This window comes from Rhinopithecus roxellana, chromosome 6 (genome assembly GCF_007565055.1).
Source record: "Rhinopithecus roxellana isolate Shanxi Qingling chromosome 6, ASM756505v1, whole genome shotgun sequence".
Taxonomy (NCBI): domain Eukaryota; kingdom Metazoa; phylum Chordata; class Mammalia; order Primates; family Cercopithecidae; genus Rhinopithecus; species Rhinopithecus roxellana.
In genome coordinates, this window is record NC_044554.1 from 53,461,725 (window position 1) to 53,482,931 (window position 21,207).

The 21,207-nt window shown below is 46.9% G+C and overlaps 1 protein-coding gene across 5 annotated transcripts in view; it reads left to right on the forward strand.

Moving 5' to 3' along the window:
- HIPK2 (homeodomain interacting protein kinase 2) overlaps positions 1–21,207 on the forward strand; it is a 220,257-nt gene that overhangs the window by 131,975 nt on the left and 67,075 nt on the right. For all 5 annotated transcript variants that reach the window (XM_030931934.1, XM_030931936.1, XM_030931935.1 and 2 more), the window contains exons 3-5: positions 16,068–16,191; positions 16,780–16,899; positions 19,015–19,101. In XM_030931934.1, the coding sequence (XP_030787794.1) occupies positions 16,068–16,191; positions 16,780–16,899; positions 19,015–19,101 (331 nt within the window). The remainder of the gene's footprint in view (positions 1–16,067; positions 16,192–16,779; positions 16,900–19,014; positions 19,102–21,207) is intronic.

Consider the following 21,207-nt stretch of genomic DNA (forward strand, 5'->3'; position numbering starts at 1 on the left):
TCTTTAGCAAAAAAAGAAACTAAGCTGTTCATACCAATGATCACTGTCATTCTTTCAAACATCTTACAGGCTTTTTTATGGGTTTAATTGCTTATGGGTTTTTTTTTAAATTTTCAAAATCTCCCTAGCTGCCTATCTCCACTTATTCTCTCATCTTCTTCAGGTAGATGAATAGTATCTCCTTTATCACCCACTATTCCTCAGCATGCATATATATATATATTCCTCAGTATGTAAAAATACATATATATATTTTAAGATACAAACTCCCTATGTCTAGCTTCTCCTATTAAAAAGTGGAGCTTTATAGGTTTCTATTCAGATTTCACCATTGAAATCCTTATTATCATAGAAGAACTAAAAGAGCTCGCTCCCTACCACTTATTTCCTTAAAAGTAAATAAACAGTAAGAAATCCCAGTTTTCACTTCTTCACACAATCAGTTACTCAGTTCAGCAAACATCTGTGTATTGGGTATTTACTGTTCTTAGCACAGTGCTTGGTGGTAGGAAAGAAGAGGATGAAACCACAGTCTCTTCTAGCTCATGAGTGTGAACAATGACACACAATGTCTGTGGACACTGACCCTCTTACCCCAGTAGACAAGACTCTACGCTGGGTACCATGAGGTGTACAGAGATCAGTCATGCACAGGCAATAGCCTCGGGATGCTTCCAGTCTAGGAGCTGATTATAGATTATTCTCATTAAAAAAAAAAAAAAAAAAACGGTGCAAGGATGAGTGAAAGAGCTGAATTGGCAGTAGAGACATCGTTAGCAATGTAGGAATAGAGCACAGGAGGGAGCCTCAGTCAGCAGGGAGTGCTAGAGCAGGTAAGGTTTGAGTAGAAAGCCTTGCAGGCTTCCCATGAGAGCCAGGCCAGATGTGCTTTCTACAGGGCCACAGACAGAGCTGTGGAGGGGAAGCCTGGGTGTACTCAGGGAGAGTCCAGGACCACCAGGAGTCTCAGGTGCTGCCTCACTGCCCCTCACTCTTCCTTCTCTGGCTTCCCTCAAGAGTCCCTCCCTCCCTTCCTCCTGCCTTCCTTTCTTCCCTTCTCCACCTGAAGCCCCCGCTGATGTGGGACAGCTCCCTGATTCCACAGCTGGTTAGCTCAGTTGGCTGGAGTAGTGTTCGAGGCTCACGAGAACAAAATGAGCATTCTCGTTTCTTTTGCTGAATGTTGCTCCATTCCAGAGGCACTGTAGGAGAGTCCCTGCTCTTGGACTACAAAGAGGCCCCATTGTTAGGATAAGAAAACTGGTTTATGAGAAGATGGAGCAGTGGTATGCTCATCTGAACAACTTCCTTTCCTTTTTTTTTTTTGTTTTTGTTTTTTTTTTTTTTTTTTTGAGACAAGGTCTTATTCTGTCACCCAGGCTAGAGTGCAGTGGCATGATCACAGCTCACTGCAGCCTCGACTTCCCAGGCTTATGCCATCCTCTTACTTCAGCCTCCTGAGTAGCTGGGACTACAGGTGTGCACCAGCATGCGTGGCTAATTTCTTAAAAAAAATTTTTGTAGAGACAGGGTTTTACTATGTCGCCCAGGCTACTCTTGAACTCCTGGCCTCAAGTGATCCTCCCGCCTTGGCTTCCCAAAGTGCTAGCATTACATGGGTGAGCCACCATACCAGCCTTAAGGGAACCCTTTATTCCCTTACCCAGTGGGTCGCGTCCCTTTGTCTCCACAGGAGTTGAAGGTTCAGGTGGCTTTTGGAGCCTGTGTCTGCTCCACTTCAGCGCCCCCTAGTGGGAGGTGTAAAGAGCCAGCTTTGTATTTCCTCTGTGACCCAAACACAAGGTGGCAAACTTTGGTTTGGTTTGGTTTGTTCTTTTTCAGCTCCTTTAAGAAAAGTTGAGTGTTGGAAGGTTTTCCCTGAATAAGCTGCCCTTGGCTGGAGACCTGGAGTTTATGCCCATTTTGTTTGACAAGACCTTCTTGTTCCTAACTCCTGCTGGAATAACCAACGAGTCACCGTGAGCGCTCGCTCTTGTCCGGACCACAGCAGGTCCTAACCGGGCGTGCTGTGAGCAGACGGGCCGTGGCCACATTTACTCTGTGGATGCTTCCTGCTCTAAAATTGGGTAAAAAACATGCCCTCAGTGAGTCCTGTTTTGCTGGTTTGATGGTGTGCATGTCTCCGGAGAGCAAGGCCATCCTCATCCACCTGGCTTCCCTCACCCCACTCACACCTGCCTGCTTGGAGTCAGACCGCATCCTATACTTACAGGGTCAGAGCCTACTCCATCGGCCAGGAGTAGTGGCTTTATTTGGAAACTTGCTTCGGTAGGGTATTGGTGGGTTTTGGCCCTGCTTGGAGACTCCTCAGACAATACCTGTTTTATTGGAATATCCCTTAGGCTGCAATGGAAATTCACTCTCTAACTTGTGTTTGACATTTTTACTCAGTGAGTTCCTTTTCATAGCTCAAGTTTCTGGCTTCTGTTCTCTTAATTGGTGTATCTCCGGCTGCTGACACTGAATGTATCTCCCTTTCAAAGAAGGAGCAAGTCTCTGTCTTTTATCCCAGACTATCAGCCATAAAGACTGGCTGTGACTTAGCTCCACAAGCCACATGATCAGATGGTGCTGTAAGGAAAGAAAATACCCCAAAGATGAGCCTTGACTATGGCACAGTCACTCATCTGAGAGTTGAAGATTCGGGGCTTCTCCAGTGCAGACACGGGGAACCTTGGGAAGGAAAGCATCGTTTCTTCTGCCTGTTGTTGGTTCATTCATTCATCCAGCAAACACTTACTGAGTACTTACCATGAACCGGTCAAAGCTGAATGTTGAAGCAATGAGTTTTGCATTTAAATCAGTAAAGTTGCACATAAATAATGTTACTTTCTTAGTATGCATCCATCTACAGTAGAGGGTGAACCTTGAATTAATAGGTCAGTGTGGAAGAGGGCAGCCTTTTTCCCAGCCTCACATCTCATGATCACTATAAGTGGGTAACATCACCAGGCTGAATAAAGAAGTGAAGATGCCATATCTGCAGTTGATCCACAGGAACTGAAATTCCAAATCCCTTGCCAGTGCGGAGAAAAGAGGAGTGGCCCCAGAAAGCTGAAAAGTGACAGCAGGTGACCGTGGGCCTTGGGTTAGGCCTTCCCAGAATCAGCAGGCTTCCCAACAAAACTCTGAATGCCCAGTTTCAACCCTCCGCTTCAGTCAACAGGCTAACAATGAATCGGAAGAAAAACAATCAACAAAAGGATCCATGGTGAGGGCCATCATAAAAGAATGGCTGAGGCCTGGCTCCTTTCTCAGCCACTGTGTTGTGTTAGGATTCCCGGCCTCTGGCCTTTGCGCTCACCTGGTTAGGAGCCTCATCTGAGCGCAGTGGCAGAGCACAGCTGTGCTTCTGCAAACATTTGTTGAGCACATTCTTTGGCAAAAGTCACCAAGCATAAAGCCTGGCCTGGTGACACCATAGTCTGGTAGAGTGCTGGGAGGCCAGAAAAGGCTTTCTCCAGCAACACAGAGCTTCATGGTAAAACCACCGGAGACCAGATTGGGGGATACTGGGCCACCCAGGCTGGGAATGGGTAAAGCAGGCACAGCACATGTCAGGAGTTTAAGGATCACAGGAATTACAGGGCAGCGTGAGTACCTTTGAAATGCCTCACCACGGAGTCCAAGCTGGTTCTTCTAGGAACCTTCCTCGTTGACATTACAATTTATGGTTTTCTTTTTTTCTTCTCTTTCCTTTACTTCCCTTGTTGCTTTTCTTATTTCACCAAGTCAAGTCAATATCGTTTAGGTAGATCCATGTCCCTGGCTGTACTTTCTTCACTTTATTCTACATGCACAAGCACATAACCACAAATTTAGAGGCCAATATGCTCTGGACATCTGAGAACTGGTTTCCAGTTTACACCAACATCACTAGAAGCCTTTGGAGATTATATTCATTTCAGTTGCGGATGCAACCTTCTCCTCTGGCGTGTAAGCAAGTGAGTTAGATTTTGGTGCTACACTTAGCAGAGTTGGAGCGGGACTAGGAATGAAGGATCAGCGTGAAAAGTGTGTGTGTGTGTGCGTGTGTGTATTTAGTACATATTCAGAGCCAAGGTGTTCACTGCCAGTATGAATAGAAAAAACTGCCACTCTGATTCTAACATTATACAGGGAATGGCCAGTTGAATGAAGAAAGCCTGCATCCTTTAGGAGATTGTCCAAGTGTGACATGAGAATGATGTCAACATCTAGACCCAACTGCAATTATGTCAACCTCCATATGGATATGATGGTTCATTCTGAAGTCTTGAGCACTTCTATTGGTGATAGCTGAAGATACTCAATTATGACAGAATCATCAGTGAGGGTCTGAAATGATCCTCCTTAGCACACAGTTGGATGGACATCAGCAGCAGCCCCTTAGGTAGAACATCTCTGCAACAGTGGTGCTACGTGTGTTACATCAAACTGCAACCACCCAGAAGTTTGAGTGGCATGTCTGTTCCCCCAGCTCTCCTTTTGGAGTCAGAACCTTGTTCCCTTGCAGCAGTTCTCCATCCTAATTTCTTCAGCTTCTAACCAGGCAAAAGTACCCTGCTGCAGAGTGCACAGAGATCTTGGGGTCCATGATGTTTGGCTTGGCCATTCCAAGGATGGCTCTGCAGAAGCCAGCACAATGGGTGGGCCCCTTGTCAACCTCCCCCTGTGTTTTGGTTCTAGAGCTTCGTCTCTGGGTCCCTTTTTCCTTTTGCTTGTCTACCTAACACCCTAATCAAAGACAAAGCTATTTCTCTCTGGTCTCCTGTTTGCCTAGGAAGCTGTGTCTTTTTCAGAATCAAATCACAGGTTGACCTGGGATTAGCTCACCTCGATGGCCATCTGTATCTCCACTTGGACCCTCCAGATCCCCCCAGTCATGGTGTGGATTCATCCTGTGGGGAGGCTGCCCCTGTTTTCCCGGCAGGCTTGCCTGTGGTCACAGGGCATGTTGTCTCTCTATGCGGCTGCCCCAAGGTGCTTTCCAGCCCTTGCCTTTCTGACTGTCTTCTATACAGCTCTCTCTTACCTCTGCCTCCAATTCCTCTAAAATAGCCTCCTCCTCCTCCCTGCTCTTCAGATTTCCACCACTGTTTCTCGGGTCCTGCACTGCTTCACTGTAATCCCTCGCCTCCCACTCCCGGTCACCAGCTCAAACAGCAGCTCAGAGCTCAAGACAGCAATACAAGTCTCCTTATTTTTGCAGTGGAAACATAAGATTTAACAACCCATCTGAAATACAATTTTACATTTTGATTGCTTCTGCCCCAGCCATACTGAGGTTACTTTCAATCTACATATATTTGTGGGAACGGACTTTTTCACTGCAGTTCAATTCAAGTACACCTTATAATATCAGTGATTATAAAATACCATGGACTAATAGAGTGCCTTGCTTCCAAGGAGTTCAAACTGCTTTATAATTCTGCCAACCATAATTTATCTTCATAAGCTGCCGTAGAGACAAGAGAAAAAGCGAGATTAATAATCACATTTTATAGATGGTGAAATAAAAACTCAGAGAAATTGAGTAACATTTTTCCAGAAATGCACAGCTCTGCCTGTGCGCTCCGATTAGTGTTGCAGATTCATTGCCCAAGTTCGGAGTGGCAGAGAACCCTGCCCTTATTTTATCGGTGAACTGTGTAAATGAGCAAGACACTGACTCTGGTCTCAGACTTGCCCAAAGTGTTTGGGGTGAGCAAGGGACTGTACCCTGAATCCTGTGTCACAGCCCTTGTTGCCACTGATGCCATAAGCAGACACAGTAATACGGGTTGACTCTGCCTGCCGGGGCCCTCAGACCCACGGGATCACCCTCCCAAACCTATTCCCTGGGCTGTGTCCCCTGGGCATCACTCTGACCTCTAGCCTGGCACACTGTTAGGACTCCAAGCAGCCCAAGGGCAGGGCTGTCTTTTCAGTCTTCATTGCCTAGTGCACTGCAGGTACCCAGCATTCATGTGAGATGAAATAAAAGGAACACTAGGTTACGGCAGTATTTCCCTACACAAGGAAGAAGCAAGAGGATTGTGGATATGGAGTTTTGTTGTTGTTTTTTTTTCAAGTCTTTTTTTTTTTTTGAGACGGAGTCTTGCTCTGCCACCCAGGCTGGAGTGCAGTGGCCGGATCTCAGCTCACTGCAAGCTCTGCCTCCCGGGTTTTTTACGCCATTCTCCTGCCTCAGCCTCCCGAGTAGCTGGGACTACAGGCGCCCGCCTCGTCGCCCGGCTAGTTGTTTGTATTTTTAAGTAGAGACAGGGTTTCACCGTATTAGCCAGGATGGTCTCGATCTCCTGACCTCGTGATCCGCCCGTCTCGGCCTCCCAAAGTGCTGGGATTACAGGCTTGAGCCACCGCGCCTGGCCAGGATATGGAGTTTTATTCCTTTTTTTTTTTCTCGAGATGGAGTCTCGCCCTGTCACCCAGGCTGGAGTGCAGTGGCTCAATCTCGGCCCACTGCAACCTCTGCCTCCCGGGTTCAAGTGATTCTTCTGCCTCAGCCTCCCAAGTAGCTGGGACTACAGGTGCATGCCACCATGCCCGGCTAATTTTTGTATTTTTAGTAGAGACAGGATTTCGCCATGTTGACCAGGCTGGTGTTGAACTCCTGACCTCGGGTGATCCACCCACCTCAGCCTCCCAAAATGCTGGTATTACAGGCATGAGCCACCAAGCCTGGCCAGGGAGTTTTATTTCTAAAGCTAGGTGGTAGGTACTTCATTGTTGGTTATATTAATCTTTTCACCTTTTTATGTAAATAAATGAAACAGTTGTTTAGTGTATATGCTTTAATATATTTCAACAGAGTATTCCATATCAGAAAGTAAGTGGCTTCATAAAATGAGGAAGCTGGGTGCAGTGGCTGACACCCATAATCCCAGCACTTTGGGAGGCTGAGGCGGGAGGATTGCTTGAGCTCAAGAGCTCAAGAACAGCCTGGGCAACATGGTGAAATCCTGTCTCTACCACAAAATACAAAGATCAGCTGGGTGTGGTGGTGCATGCCTGTGGTCCCAGCTACTCAGGAGGCTGAGGAGGGAGGATTGCTTGAGCCCAGGAAGTTGCAGTGAACCAAGATCGTGCCACTGCACTCCAGCCTGGACAACAGAGCGAGACCCTGTCTCAAAAAGGAAAAAAAAATAATAATAATAATAATAAGGAAGAGGGATGATCTGTTTATTTCATTGCTTTCACATGGACTTAAGATGTATTATAGACAAGTGGTAAAGTATTGTTCGGCTGCCTACTCTATGCCAGGCCTATGCAAGGTGCCCCCTCTGATGCTCTGTTTCACCTAATCATCATACCCGTACCCAGAAGTAGGTACATAGCCAGTACCTGACAGGGCTGGGATTCGACCCCGTGAACACTGGGATCCCAAGTGTGGGCCACAACCTCTTGACTTCCGCAGCCTCTACGCCTCCACTGGAGGCCATTCCCCTGCAGGGTCACATGATCTGGACGTGACCTGGGAATGCTTCTCAGTGTGTGCAGTCAAGAGAGTGAATGGAGCTAAATTATCAAAACTTCCATATTGATGGTGTCCAAAATGACAGTTGTTTTTCCTCTTTCTATAGAAAGATAGAATTTTCAGTGTCTTCCTATGAGAACGCTGGAAAGAAATTATCCCCCTCTTTCTTAGGTGCAGATTTTGTCTGACACTTCATGTGTGTTTAAAGTATTTTTGATGTCCCAAAATAGTAATGAGGCGATTCTTTAAAATGGTTCCATGGGGTGGAGCTGTAGCAGGGAAGGTGAGGAACAGCAAATGAGAGATCAGTTATAACAGAACCTGGAGATGTCCACTCACCGCATTCAGGAACCAACAGCCCTACCTGCCTGAACCCGAACCGAGAACAGAAACAGCCCCCATGGAAGCAACTGAAATGTGATGATTAACCCAAAAAACCATGTAAACTCTGAAACAGAAAGGCCAAGCTGTCTGCCTCTCACATAGGAGGTACTGACAAGGTGGCACTGCCAGCTCCGAGGAAAACTGGCAACTGCTGGGGGTGTGCCCTTGGCATAGATTCATTCCTTCTACAAATGTGTATGGAGCACCTGCATGCCCAGGCTGCATGCTAGACACTGGAGATAGAGCAGCGACATGGGGGTCGGGGGACTTGCACTGCTCTGTGTGTGGTGGCCACCCCTGCCTGGCCACTTACTAAGGCTCAGCTCAGACTCCTCCTGGGAAGCCCATCCTGCTCTCTCTCCTCCAGTTTCCCCCATCTTTGTGTACTGCATACACATCTTTGTGTACTGCGTACACACTTCACACACTGTATGTCAGATGTCACTATGCTGCTACCTTGGTTAGACAGTGAACTCCTGGAAGAGCCATGGGGTCTAGTTTACTTTTTGATCTTTAGCACCCAGCACAGTACCTGGCCCAGAGGAAACACTTAGTAAATGGTGGTTGAATATTCTAATAAGTGAGTGAGGACAGCTTGAAACAGATTCTGGCTCAGAATGACCATCAGTAAGAATGAGCTTCCCTGAAGACTATGCATGCTTTAGCAACCATCCAACATACTTCAGGTGGCTGGATGAAAAGAAACATTTTACGGCCTGGCACAGTGGCTCACACCTGTACTCCCAGCACTTTGGGAGGACGAGGCAGGGGGATCATGAGGTCAGGAGATCGAGACCATCCTGGCTAACACGGTGAAACCCCGTCTCTACTAAAAAAAAAAATACAAAAAAATTAGCTGGGCGTGGTGGCGGGCACCTGTAGTCCCAGCTACTTGGGAGGCTGAGGCACGAGAATGGCGTGAACCCGGGAGGCGGAGCTTGCAGTGAGCCGAGATCCCACCACTGCACTCCAGCCTGGGTGACAAAGCGAGACTCTGTCTCAAAAAAAAAAAAAAAAAAGAAACATTTTAGACTTGACTTTGAACTTCTAGTACCTCAGAGCCTCATAGACTAGCAGAGGAGAGGGACAAGGCCTCTGCAAGATCAGATCACAGCAAAATGGTCTGAAGTCCCCAGAGATTCCCAGGGGCCAGATGGCGAACTACCTCCCTTACCTGAGGGTTTATGGGCTGGGTGTTGAGCAGCTGTTTATGAAGCAGCTTCTGTGTGCCAAGCTGAGGATCAAGGACAAGTAAGACGCAGACCCTGCCCTCCAGGAGGTATAGTAGAGGCAGATATGCAAACGTATGTATGTGTCAAAAATGACAATTATTTACTCTCTTTCCCCAGAACAAGGATGTTTAGTGGCTTGCTTTGGGAATGTTGGAAAGGAATGAGTCTTCTTTCTTAGGTGCAGATTTTGTCTGACACTTCATATATATGTTTATTTTTGATGTCCCAAAATAGCGATGAGGAATTTCTTTAAGATGGTTCTGTGGGGCCAGTGGGTGCTCAGTTAGTATTTATTGGATCAATCTGGTCTGAGTATGTCACTGATCTTTGTATCCTTATCACCTGGTAGAGCCAGCACAGAGACAGTGGGCACTGTCTGTTTGAATAAGGAAGAATGGAAGGGGGCAGGGAAGGGGGCAGGCTGTATCCGAAATATGTCTCATGAGTACAGAGAAAAGGCTGCACCCTTAGGGATGGGAGAGGGATCCAGAGGGGATCGGAAAAGGTTCAAACCAAAGGCAAGAGAGCAGCAGGTGGCTGTGGTGAGGCCCAGGTGGAGGAGCACGTGATTTAGCATGTTGCAGTGGGACGGGCGGGATAAAAAGGCTTCAACAGAAGAGCTAAGATGGAGGCTCTAGAGGGTGTAATGACAATGGCCATAAAATAAGAGGTTTGGGCTAAATCCCTGAGGTCCCAAGTCCTAACCCTGCATGACCCAGGTGCTACTTCCACCCCTCCTGCTCCTTCTGTCATTTTTACTATAATTCTTTTGTTGGCCACCTACAACTAGTTGTCCTCGGCACTCCTGCTATCTGTCCTGGACAGGTGAGTGTGAGCCAGGATGCTCGTGCCCCTCTCTGGGCCTCAGCTTCTCCTCCTCCTCCTTGGGCTAAATCCTGCCCCCTCCTGCCCAGCCTTGATTGCTGCATAACGATTCAGCCCTTCTACTCTCTTTTGTCTGCACTGCCTTAGAGCTTTGTCTTAATCCATATTTTAACACTTTTTTATATTTAGTAAAGGTTTATTTGATCAACAGATGCTTAATGAGTGGCTACCGAATGCCTGTGCTGCCCTCATAGACTTGGTCAGGGAAGACAGACAGCGAGCAGGTTAAGAAAGTGCTGTGAAGTGGCATTTATGGCACCCTATATGAAGACTAACTGGTGTCAAGGGAGGCCTGTAGCGTGACAGTTGAGCTAAGATTTGAGGGATGAGAAGGAGGCAGCCGTGTGACAGCCAGCAGGGAGAGCATTTAAGGCAGAAGCAACAGCATTCCATGAAGACTCTAGCTCCAAAGGAGCTCCGGGTACTCTTGGAAATAGAAAGGAAACTGATGGGCCTGCAACATATTGAGCTAGGAGAGTGGTTGGCAGGGATGGTGGAGAGGTGGGCAGGGTCCCAGTCGTGGAGGCCCCATGGCCATGAAGGGGTTTAGATTTCATTCCAAGTCCAGTGGGGAGCCCCTGAAGGCTTAAGCAAGGGAGAGTGCCATCTGTTCCCTGTGGCTGCCATGGAGGAAGTGGGCAGGAGGAAGGGAGAGACAAGTGGAAAAGCTGTGGTGGAAGCTCCAGGTAATGCAGGGGTGACCAGCTCCTCTGCTGCGGCAGGGGGGATGGAGAATCAGGGGCTGACTTGAGACTTTGGAGCTGGCCATGTTAGTGTATAGATGATGGGGATAAAGAAATCAAACATCTTTCCTGGATTTCTGCCTAAGCAGCTGGAGGGTGGTGATTCCATTTCATAAAATGAGGAGGACAGTGGAAGGAATATGTTTAGAGAGGGGGATCAGAGAAGAGTTCCCTTCTAGACTTGTAGGATTGGAGATAACTATGAGACATTCCAGAGGCAATACCAGGCTTCCAGAATGTAAATCTAGAGCCAGAAGGAGAATTCCAAGATGGAGACAAACCTGGAAATACAAATGGAATTTAAACCTGTGGAGTTAAGTAAGATGACTGAGTCAGTTTCCTAGGGCTGCTGAAATAGATACCACAAAATACTGGCTTAAAACAAAAGACATCCAAAATCAAGGTGTCAGCAGGGCCATGCTCCCTCTGAAGGCTCCAGGGGTAGAGCCTTCCTTGTCTCTTCCCTCTTCGGGTGGTTCCAGGTGTTCCTTGGCTTGTGGCCGCATCACTCCAGTCTCTTCCTCACTTTTCACATGAGCATCTTGCCGCTGTGTCAGTATCTATGTCCAGATTTCCCTCTTATACGGATGTGAGTCACACTAGATTAGGGCCCACCTACTCCAGTATGACCTCATCTTAGCTAATTATATCTGCAACAACTCCATTCCTAAATAAAGTCACATGCTGAGGTGCCAGGAATTAGGAGTTCAACATAACTTTTGGGGGGACAGAGTTCAACCCATAACAATTATCTAGGGCAAGGGTAGAAGGAGAGAAGAGGCGGGCTTAGGACTTGGCCAACACACAGCAGTTGGGTAGAAGAGGGCACGCCTTCAAAGGAAATGGGCAAGCCACAAGCAGAGAGGCGGGACAGATATGGGGAGCAAGCGATGCCATGAAAACCAAGAATAAGTGTTTTAGGGCAGGAAGGAACGATCACCCGCATGAAAGAAATGCAGCTCCCAGTCACAGAGCTAAGAAGTTGATCAACGGATGTGACAGCATGGAGATCACTGCTGATCTCAGCAAGTGCAGCGCATCAGTGATGCAGAGTGTCCAACTCCAGTTAGAGGAGGCTGAGCAAATGCTGTGAGGTGAAGAGGTGGGAACCGCAGGGGGAGATGACTCTCCAGAGAGTGGGCCTTGAAGGGGAGCCAAGAACTAGGGCAACAGCTGCTGGGAGATGAAGGGACTAGGAGAGGTTTGTGTTTGGGGCTTTTGTTGTGTTTTTTGTGTTCTGTTTCGTTCTTGTGTTCTGCTTTGTTTTCTGACGTGGGAGCCGCTAGAGCATGTGGTGTGCTGTGTCGGCTCGATTTTTATGTCTGTGTGTTTCTGTGACAGACGTTTTGTATTCGACTTGAATTGTCCTGTGTGCTTTGATGTGGCTTTCCCAGCATCGGAGGGCTTCGTGGACAGTACTGTCTCCCAGCCACCTAGCCAGATGTCTGGGTATTTGTTCTTTATGGTCACAGCAGGAATATTCTGCAGCATGTATCATGGTACCGTGAATGGCTGCCATTTCATTTTCTTGGTGGACTACAAGCAATTTTCACAGGCCCCGTTCATGTCATGTCAGTCGTCAAAATCTGTCTGGTATTTCCTGCTAAAGAACATCACTAAAGTGCCTTTGTGTGGCCGTTTTAGCTGTTGCAGTCTGCCTTGTTCATCACTGGGGAATAGAAACTGGAAAACGAGGTTTCCATGGATTAGGAACAGCCTTCCGGGCCATGAGAACCATGTAACTAACCTGATAGGAAGAGCAGGCATGTAGTGGAGTTCAGAGAAGTCCCCCGGAGCCAGACTGGCCTCTTCCTAAGACCTGAGTGTCAAACATCCAGACCTACAGACTGGAGTGTCAAGCATCCAAACGTCAGGCTGCAAGAGGGCGGGGGCCAGCCAAGGGGCCAGGTGACAAGAATCGGGGGACAGAGGTGAGAATGTGCTTGATCCTTCAGCAAGCAGTCCAGGCCAAAACTCTCCTCCCATGAAGAGGCCTAGATCCATGTGAGAGGAGACAAGAGGCCACCCCTGACTCTAGAACAGGGAGGGCAGAAAGAAACAGGTTCTGACACCATAATACTTTTTTGACTGTGTTCTTTTCAGATATTCCCTTCTTTTCTGGCCTGGTGTAGTGGCTCCTGCCTGTAATCCCAGCACTTTGGGAGGCTGAGGCAGGTGGATCACTTGAGATCAGGAGTTTGAGTCTAGCCTGGCCAACATTGTGAAACCCCATCTCTACTAAAAATAAAAAAATCAGCCAGGCCTGGTGGTGGGCGCCTGGAATCCGAGCTACCTGGAAGGCTGAGGCACAAGAATCGCTTGAACCCAGGAAGCACAAGTTGCAGTGAGCCAAGATCACACCACTGCACTCCAGCCTGGGCAACAGAGAGAGACTCTGTCTCATTTAAAAAAAAACAAAACAAAGCAAAACACACACAGATAATCCCTTCTTTTCTAAGGGATGTGATTTTTTAAATAAACTGAAATGATCTCTAAAGGCACTGCTAGAGGCAATCTGGCAGTAATCTCATCAGTTACACACAATGGTGAGTGAACCTGGGGGCCCTGGTGTATGGCCAACACTGACACAGGTGGCCTAGGCAGGTGGCGGGCTCGTGGCCACGTGAAAGATGAGGTTGCTGCAGGGACATGTCGTGCCACCACAGGCATCCCCAGCTCATCAGTGCCGGTAAGAGTGGCCCCTGACGCTACATGCACGGTCCAATGTGGGGACCAAAGGAGACAAAGGCCAAAGAGGGGGTGAAGTGCCAAGCAGAACACTGGCAGCTGAAGATGCCCAGCAGCAAGGGGTGGGGACAACGGAAGGCTCATTAAATAGCACCAAGGCAACTCGCTCCACCCCCCAGCGGTCACTCCTCCTGCTGCCCAGACCAGCAACTGTGGCTGGCACTCTAGAAGCACCTAGTAGCCAGTACCCAGTCTCCAGTTCTGAGGAAAGGAATAAACTCCTTTTTTTTTGAGACAGGGTCTTGCTCTGTTACCAGGCTGGAGTGCAGTGGTGCAAATCATGGCTTATGGCACCTGCAAACTCCTAGCTCAAGCGATCCTCCCACTTTAGCCTCCTGAGTAGCTGGGACCACAGGTGCGCACCTCCGTGCCTAGCTAACTTTTTTTTTTTCTTTTTGCAACAGACTCTCACTCTGTTACCCAGGCTGGAGTGCAGTGGTGCCGTCCCAGCTCACTGCAGCCTCTGCCTCCTGGGTTCAAGCGATTCTCATGCCTCAGCCTCCTGAATAGCTGGGATTACAGGCATGCGCCACCACACCCAGCTAATGTTTGTATTTTTAGTAGAGATAGGGTTTCAACATATTGGCCAGGCTGGTCTTGAACTCCTGACCTCAAATGATCCTCCCACCTTGGCCTCCCAAAGGGCTGGGATTACAGGCCCGAGCCACTGCACCTAGCCATTTTTTTTTTTTTTTAGAAACAGGGTCTCACTGTGTTGCCCAGGCTGGTCTGAAACTCCTGGACTCAAGTGATCCTCCCATCTCACCCTCCCAAAGTGCTAGGATTCCAGGCATGAGCCACCACCCCGGCCAAACTCCATTTTACATGTGAAAAATCAAAACTTTGTAATAAGACATTTTTGGGTTTTGTTTGTTTTGTTCTTTTCAATACTATTATATAAAGAAAAAAGATATCAATGAGAATAAATTTGAAGGGGGAAAAGGAGATGCTTTTTCAGTAGAGAAAAATTCAGCTAGAAGATCCAAGACCAGTGGGGGTGTTTCTGATTGTCCCCTTCCTCTCCACTCTCATGCTAGGTGGGTGAAAGGTAACCGAGAAAGGGCTCCCCAGCTCCCTTCACTCCCACTGCAGGCTGCAGAAAGGGTGGGAAGGTAGCCTCTTCTAGCATCGCTTAGTCAGGTGGAAAATTTATAGAGAAGACAAAAGTCAGGCTAATGCATTTCATTATCAGTAGAGTGCCTTCAGCCACTTTTCTTTGTTTTTGTTTTTGTTTTTGTTTTTGTTTTTGTTTTTAAATAAGTTCTATCTCTGTCACCCAGGCTGGAGTACAGTGGTGCAATCTCAGCTCACTGCAAACTCTGCCTCCCCGGTCCAAGCAATCCTCCCACCTCAGCCTCCCAGGTAGCTGGGACTAGAGGCACACACCACCACACCCTGCTAATTTGGGTTTTTTTGTTTGTTTTTGGTAGAGACAGGGTTTTACCCTGTTGCCCAGGCTGCTCTTGAACTCCTGGGTTCAAGCAGTCCACCTGCCTCGGCCTCCCAAAATGCTGGGATTACAGGCATGAGCCACTGCACCTGGCCTTGAGACATATGTTTAAAAAAACATAAGCTGTGTTCATATCTCAAATTTGAGCCTGGTTTTATCCAAAACATACCCCTACCTAATCATGACCAATTCTTAGAAAAGAAGATGTAGCTGGGTGGTCTCTTTGGTGTTGATTACCAACTCCCTGTGAAATGTTCTCTTGGGGTTTAGGTGATTTCCTTGAAGGGACAGAACTCCTACATTCAGGAACAGGTTGGTCATGGAGTTTATGCTGGAATCCTGGTTGATACAAGACTCTGCATTGATGAATGGAGTTCTATAATTGTAATATTAGGTAACTTTTAAGAAGATTAGCTTTTTAGAAGTTAATAAAAAAAAAAGCAATGTTTCCTTAAGAAAGTGTGATGTAAATTCTTAAGACAGGATAATTGGCATGAACAGATATTGGACTTAATCCCATCATTTTGGGAGGGGGGCAGCTTGTTTTACATATTCCTGAAAATAGAATACCTTGAGTTGGGTGTGGTTGTGCATTCCTGTAGACCCAGCTACTCAGGAGGCTGAGGCAGAAGGATTGTTTGAGTTCAGAAGTTCAAGACTATAGGAGCTATGATCATGCCTGTGAATAGCCACTGCACTCCAGCCTAGGCAACATAGTGAGCTCCCATCTCTAGATAGACAGAAGAAAATAGAAGACCTGCATTTCAGAATTGCTTTGTAAAAACCAGGCATTCTCTGAAGATTAGTTTCCCAGACTTTCAGCTACAAAAGATGACTTCAGAATATCTCTAAAATGGTTGTTAGCTCATCTGATTGGCATGTGAAAGTACTGAAGTCAGTAGGTGTGGTTCCCTGTAGGTGTGTTCTAAAGACAGACTTACCCTTCATCTCAGCCAGCCTTCTAAGTGGGTCCTCCACTAATGGAGGGGACGAAGCCAAAGTAGCACAGCGCCTCTCCTGGGAGCCACAGGCCCTTCAGAAGAGGAGGCAGTAACGGCACCCCAGGTTTGAAAGATAGTATTCATATAGAAACAGCTGCCTGCATTTCCAACTTGCTAATGGTTTCTTCCATTCTTCATTTTCAGGGCCCCTGAGATCATCCTTGGTTTACCGTTTTGTGAGGCAATTGACATGTGGTCCCTGGGCTGTGTGATTGCAGAACTGTTCCTGGGCTGGCCGTTATATCCAGGAGCTTCAGAGTATGATCAGGTGGGTCCAGATGACACAGATATTCACAAGACCTCATTCTTCATCTGGAAAATAGCCTGGATTAGCACTGCATTGATCACGTGACACAGATATTCACAAGACCTCATTCTTCATCTGGACAATAGCCTGGATTAGCACTGCATTGATCACGTGACACAGATATTCACAAGACCTCATTCTTCATCTGGAAAATAGCCTGGATTAGCACTGCATTGATCACGTGACAAATGGGGGGACTGTGGAACATTGATCACATGACAAATGGGGGGACTGTGGAACATTGATCACGTGACAAATGGGGGGACTGTGGAACATTGATCACATGACAAATGGGGGGACTGTGGAACATTGATCACGTGACAAATGGGGGGCTGTGGAATGTCACGTTGTCTCCCAAACCTTGCTTCCCTTAACCTTGCTATTTTTCCTTTACTCCTTTCTCTTTTCCCTTTTCCTTTTTTCTTTTTGTTAACTTCTTTCCCTACAAAAATTGTCATTTTCATTTTTCTCAAAGCCAGCAGAGCCATTAGTGTACCATATGTATAGTGACAGGAAAAGCCCTGACCTCATTCTTATCTTTTCTTGCAGATTCGGTATATTTCACAAACACAAGGTTTGCCTGCTGAATATTTATTAAGCGCAGGGACAAAGACAACTAGGTTTTTCAACCGTGACACGGACTCACCATATCCTTTGTGGAGACTGAAGGTAGGAAGAGCATCCCCTCCACTCCTCACGGTGGCCCAGCGCTTAGGGAAGAGGGCCATAGATTTATTAGTGGGGAGCTTTTGATTTAGTCAGCAAAATGAGGGCGTTGGGGTGTTGTTGTTTATACACGGTGTGACTGAATCTGAATGCTCAGAAGCCCCCCTTTCCCTGGGCCTATCACCACCTGTGAGAGTCCCACATTATGACTGCTGAACTCCCAGGATTTAATCCGATAAGCCTTGATGACTGTCTGATTTGTGCTAGGGAGAGAAACAAACCCCACTCTGCCCTTCAGAGCTGGCAGTTCCAGCGGGAGACAGGACCATGTGCCACAAGCTCCCGCCCCTCTGTAATAAGGGCCCTGTTCCTGGTCAAGAATGGGTGTGGGTGCCAAGGGGAAAGAGCATTTAGTTCTGCCTGCAGCAGAGGGGAAAGGAGGAGCATTTGAACTGGGCACTGAAGAATGAAGAGGGAGTGCAGTGGCTCACGCCTGTAATCCCAGCACTTTGGGAGGCTGAGGCCAGCAGATCACTTGAGGTCATGAATTCGAGACCAGCCTGGCCAACATGGTCAAACCCCGTCTCTACTAAAAGTATAAAAATTAGCTGGGCATGGTGGCATGCGCCTGTAATCCCAGCTACTCGGGAGGCTGAGGCATGGGAATCGCTTGTATCTGGGAGACGGAGGTTGCAGTGAACTGAGATTGTGCTACTGCACTCCAGCCTGAGCAACAGAGTGAGACTGTGTCTCAAAAAAAGAAAAGGAACAGTGAAGCGGGTTTGCCCAGTAGAGAAGTGCAGGGTGGCGGCTGGGGTGGTGGGGGTTAGGGAGAGGGATTCCAGGCAAAGGAGGCTGCCTGATGAACCCATGGGAACGTCCTGAGGCCCAGGGAGGCGTCTGGTTCACTCTAGTAACCATAAACCTGAAACTCCAGGGCAGGGGCTTCACTTTAACAGAAACATAGTTTGCTTTCGCTTTGATCTGTGCCTAGCAATTAAAATCAAAGTGTGTTCCTGGTAAAAATAAAATAATAAAGTCTTAAATATGTTTCATTTTAGGTATTTCTTTTTGTGCAGCAGGGTGGGTGGATGTTTATTTTGTTGTTGTTTTGGGTTTTTTTTTTTTAATGGAAACTGCAGCCAAATTCTAATATGGTTAAAAGATAGTATATATCCACTAGTCACAAAAGACTGAGAAAAGAGATTTGGGAACTGAGCAAGCACTCAGGCTATTGATGGGAGACCTGGCATTTAGCAACTGTGAGGGTGAGTGTCCAGTAAAAAGAGTCCTCCAGTGGAGGAGGGTGAGGCTGGAGTTCGCTGCTGGGTTTTATTGAAGAGCCTCAGTCCCACATGTCCAGCTGTTCCCAGGACTTAAGCCGCTCCAGGTGTGCTGTCCTTGAGTGAGATTTTAAGGATTAATTACCTCTGGATTACCTCATGGAAGAGTCCAAAAACCCATAGTAATTGGAAACAGCAGTTTCCCCAGCCATTTGGGGAATGTATGTCTGTGTCTCAGCCGCCAATAGAGGGGCAGCCCAACCACAGACTCTGGGACCAGCTGCCACCTATTGGCCATGTGACCACAGCAAGTGCCTTGAGTTCTCTCTTCCTGTTTCCCCATCTGGAAAATGGGGATAGTAATTGTGCTACCTAATGTGGTTGTCAAAACTATTAAATGAATAAATGTGCTTTAGAACAATGTCTGGCACGTAGCAAGAGCTATGTGCATAAGGGTTTATTAAATAAAATTGGAAAATGCATGGAAAAGCCCTTTGCTTTTCCACAATGGAATCTTGTCTTATTCCTTAGACTCAGAGAAGGCTGTAAGCTGATCAAGGATGTAGCAGACCTTGATCAGCTTGTGGTATGGAGCAAGACTGCTCCGTACCTGACTGACAGCTGGCCCCTGACACGTGTGCATGGGAAGGAGGAGGGATGGATTGGTGTGGATGAAGAGAGAAAGGAATTGCAGGTATGCAGGCCACTGAAGAATCAAAATCTCTTCTGAAAGGTGGGAAAGAGACCCTCTGTGAGACACAGGAATTCCAGGGCTTGAGTCCCAGTGATGAAGAGCTAAGTCACATTACCAATTGGCTTTTGCCTCTCTTGGCAGACACCAGATGACCATGAAGCAGAGACAGGGATTAAGTCAAAAGAAGCAAGAAAATACATTTTCAACTGTTTAGATGATATGGCCCAGGTAAGCTTCATGGGTGAGTATGAAATGTAAGCCCTTTAAAACCAAGGGCAGCAAGACTTCTGCAATAGTAATATAAGATAATGGGTTGAAATCCACATTATTCAGCTGCAGTGGTTGACCTTGACCTTAAACAGTTACAGCCAACCTTAGTAAGAATACCATTTGGTGTGTAAAACATTTTTAAAACATCATACCAGCTCCATAAAAATCATTCCAGTTGGCCGGGCATGGTGGCTCATGCCTGTAATCCCAGCACTTTGGGAGGCTGAAGTGGGTGGATGACCTTAGGTCAGGAGTTGGAGACCAGCCTGGCCAACATGGCGAAACCCTGTCTCTACTAAAAATACAAAAATCAGCTGGGCATGGTGGTGAGTGCCTGCAATCTCAGCTACTTGGGAGTATGAGGCAGAAGAATCGCTTGAACCCAGGAGGCAGTGAGCTGAGATCACGCCACTGCACTCCAGCGTAGGCAACAAGATCAAAACTCTGTCTCAAAAAAAAAAAAAAAAAAGCATTCCAGTTTATTAGTTCCCACTTGTAATATAGTACTGGCCAATCTTCCTGATGTTATCGTGAGAAGAATTCCAGCCCATTAGTACCCATGGATTTAATGCTCATGATTGAGTATGTATGTTTCCTGGGGCAGCTGTTAGAAGGTACCATGAACTGGATGGCTTAAGACAACAGATTTTCACTCCCCCACAGTTCTGGAGGCCAGAAATTGGAAACTGGGCTTCAGCAGGCCTATGTTCACTGTAAAGGCCATTGGGGAAGAGCATCCATGTCTGTCTCCCAGCTTCTGGCAGCTCTGGCACTCCTCAGCATTCTTTGACTTGTAGCTGCATCCCTCTGATCTCTGCTTCCTTCTTCACATGGCTTTTATCCTGTGTCTTCTCTGTGCTGTGTCCACATCTCCCTTGCCTTGTCACTGGGCCCACCGTAATCGAGTATGACCTCATCTTAATTTGATTACCTCTGCAAAGACCCTATTTCCAAATAAGGTCACATTCATACCTACTGGGGACTGGGACTTTAATATACTTTTAGGGGGATACAATTCATTCTGCTACACAGTCTCAGCTCACTGGCAGGGACCACAGGCTCTCACCTTTGTGCCCCAGAGAAAATTCTAGAACTTCAGCTATTTTTAGTGTGAAAACTAGTCTGAAACCAGGACAATCCAAAGTGAATTTTCTCTTTAAAGCAATGAGAAACAAAGCCATACATCATTCTCAGCAAACTATCGCAAGAACAGAAAACCAAACACCGCGTGTTCTCACTCATAGGTGGAATTGAACAATGAGATCACTTGGACACAGGAAGGGGAACATCACACACCGGGTCCTATTGTGGGGAGGGGGGAGGGGGGAGGGATAGCATTAGGAGATATACCTAATGTAAATGACGAGTTAATGGGTGCAGCACACCAATATGGCACATGTATACATATGTAACAAACCTGCACGTTGTACACATGTACCCTGGAACTTAAAGTATAATAATAATAAAAAGCCATACACCAGTAAACACTTAGCATCCCTCTTACTGTAGATGAGTATAACCAAAAATCATGATTCTGAGTAAAGTGTGCTTGTCAGTTGATTAGTAACTTAGATTGTCTGAGAAAACTGAAATTGGTTTCCAGACCATGTCCTGGAAAATATACAAATCACCACAAAACAAGCCTTTTAAAGGCGATCGTAGTATAGACTCACCCTTGGAAGAAAAATCCTGTGTTCAGATATCCTGCCTGTCTTGGCCAGAGGTGACTCCACTGAACACAGGGACTAAAATAATTCTGGCCCTACGTGGGGGAGCCATGAGAAGGATGATATGCTGTAGGTGGAGGAGGGGCACACTCAGGCCCTTCCACTTCCCTCTAAAGGTTAAATACATACATACATAGACTTTTTTGCATCTTATTTCTACTGCTTGGCTGTGATTCTTTTTTAAAAATTGTGGCAAACACACACACAGCATAAAATTTATCATCTTAGCCTTTGTTAAGGGTACAGTTCAATAGTATTAACATTCCCATTGTCATGCAGCAAGTCTGCAGGACTCTTTTCATCTTGTGGTTATTTTTAATGAGGAGTGATGAAAGCT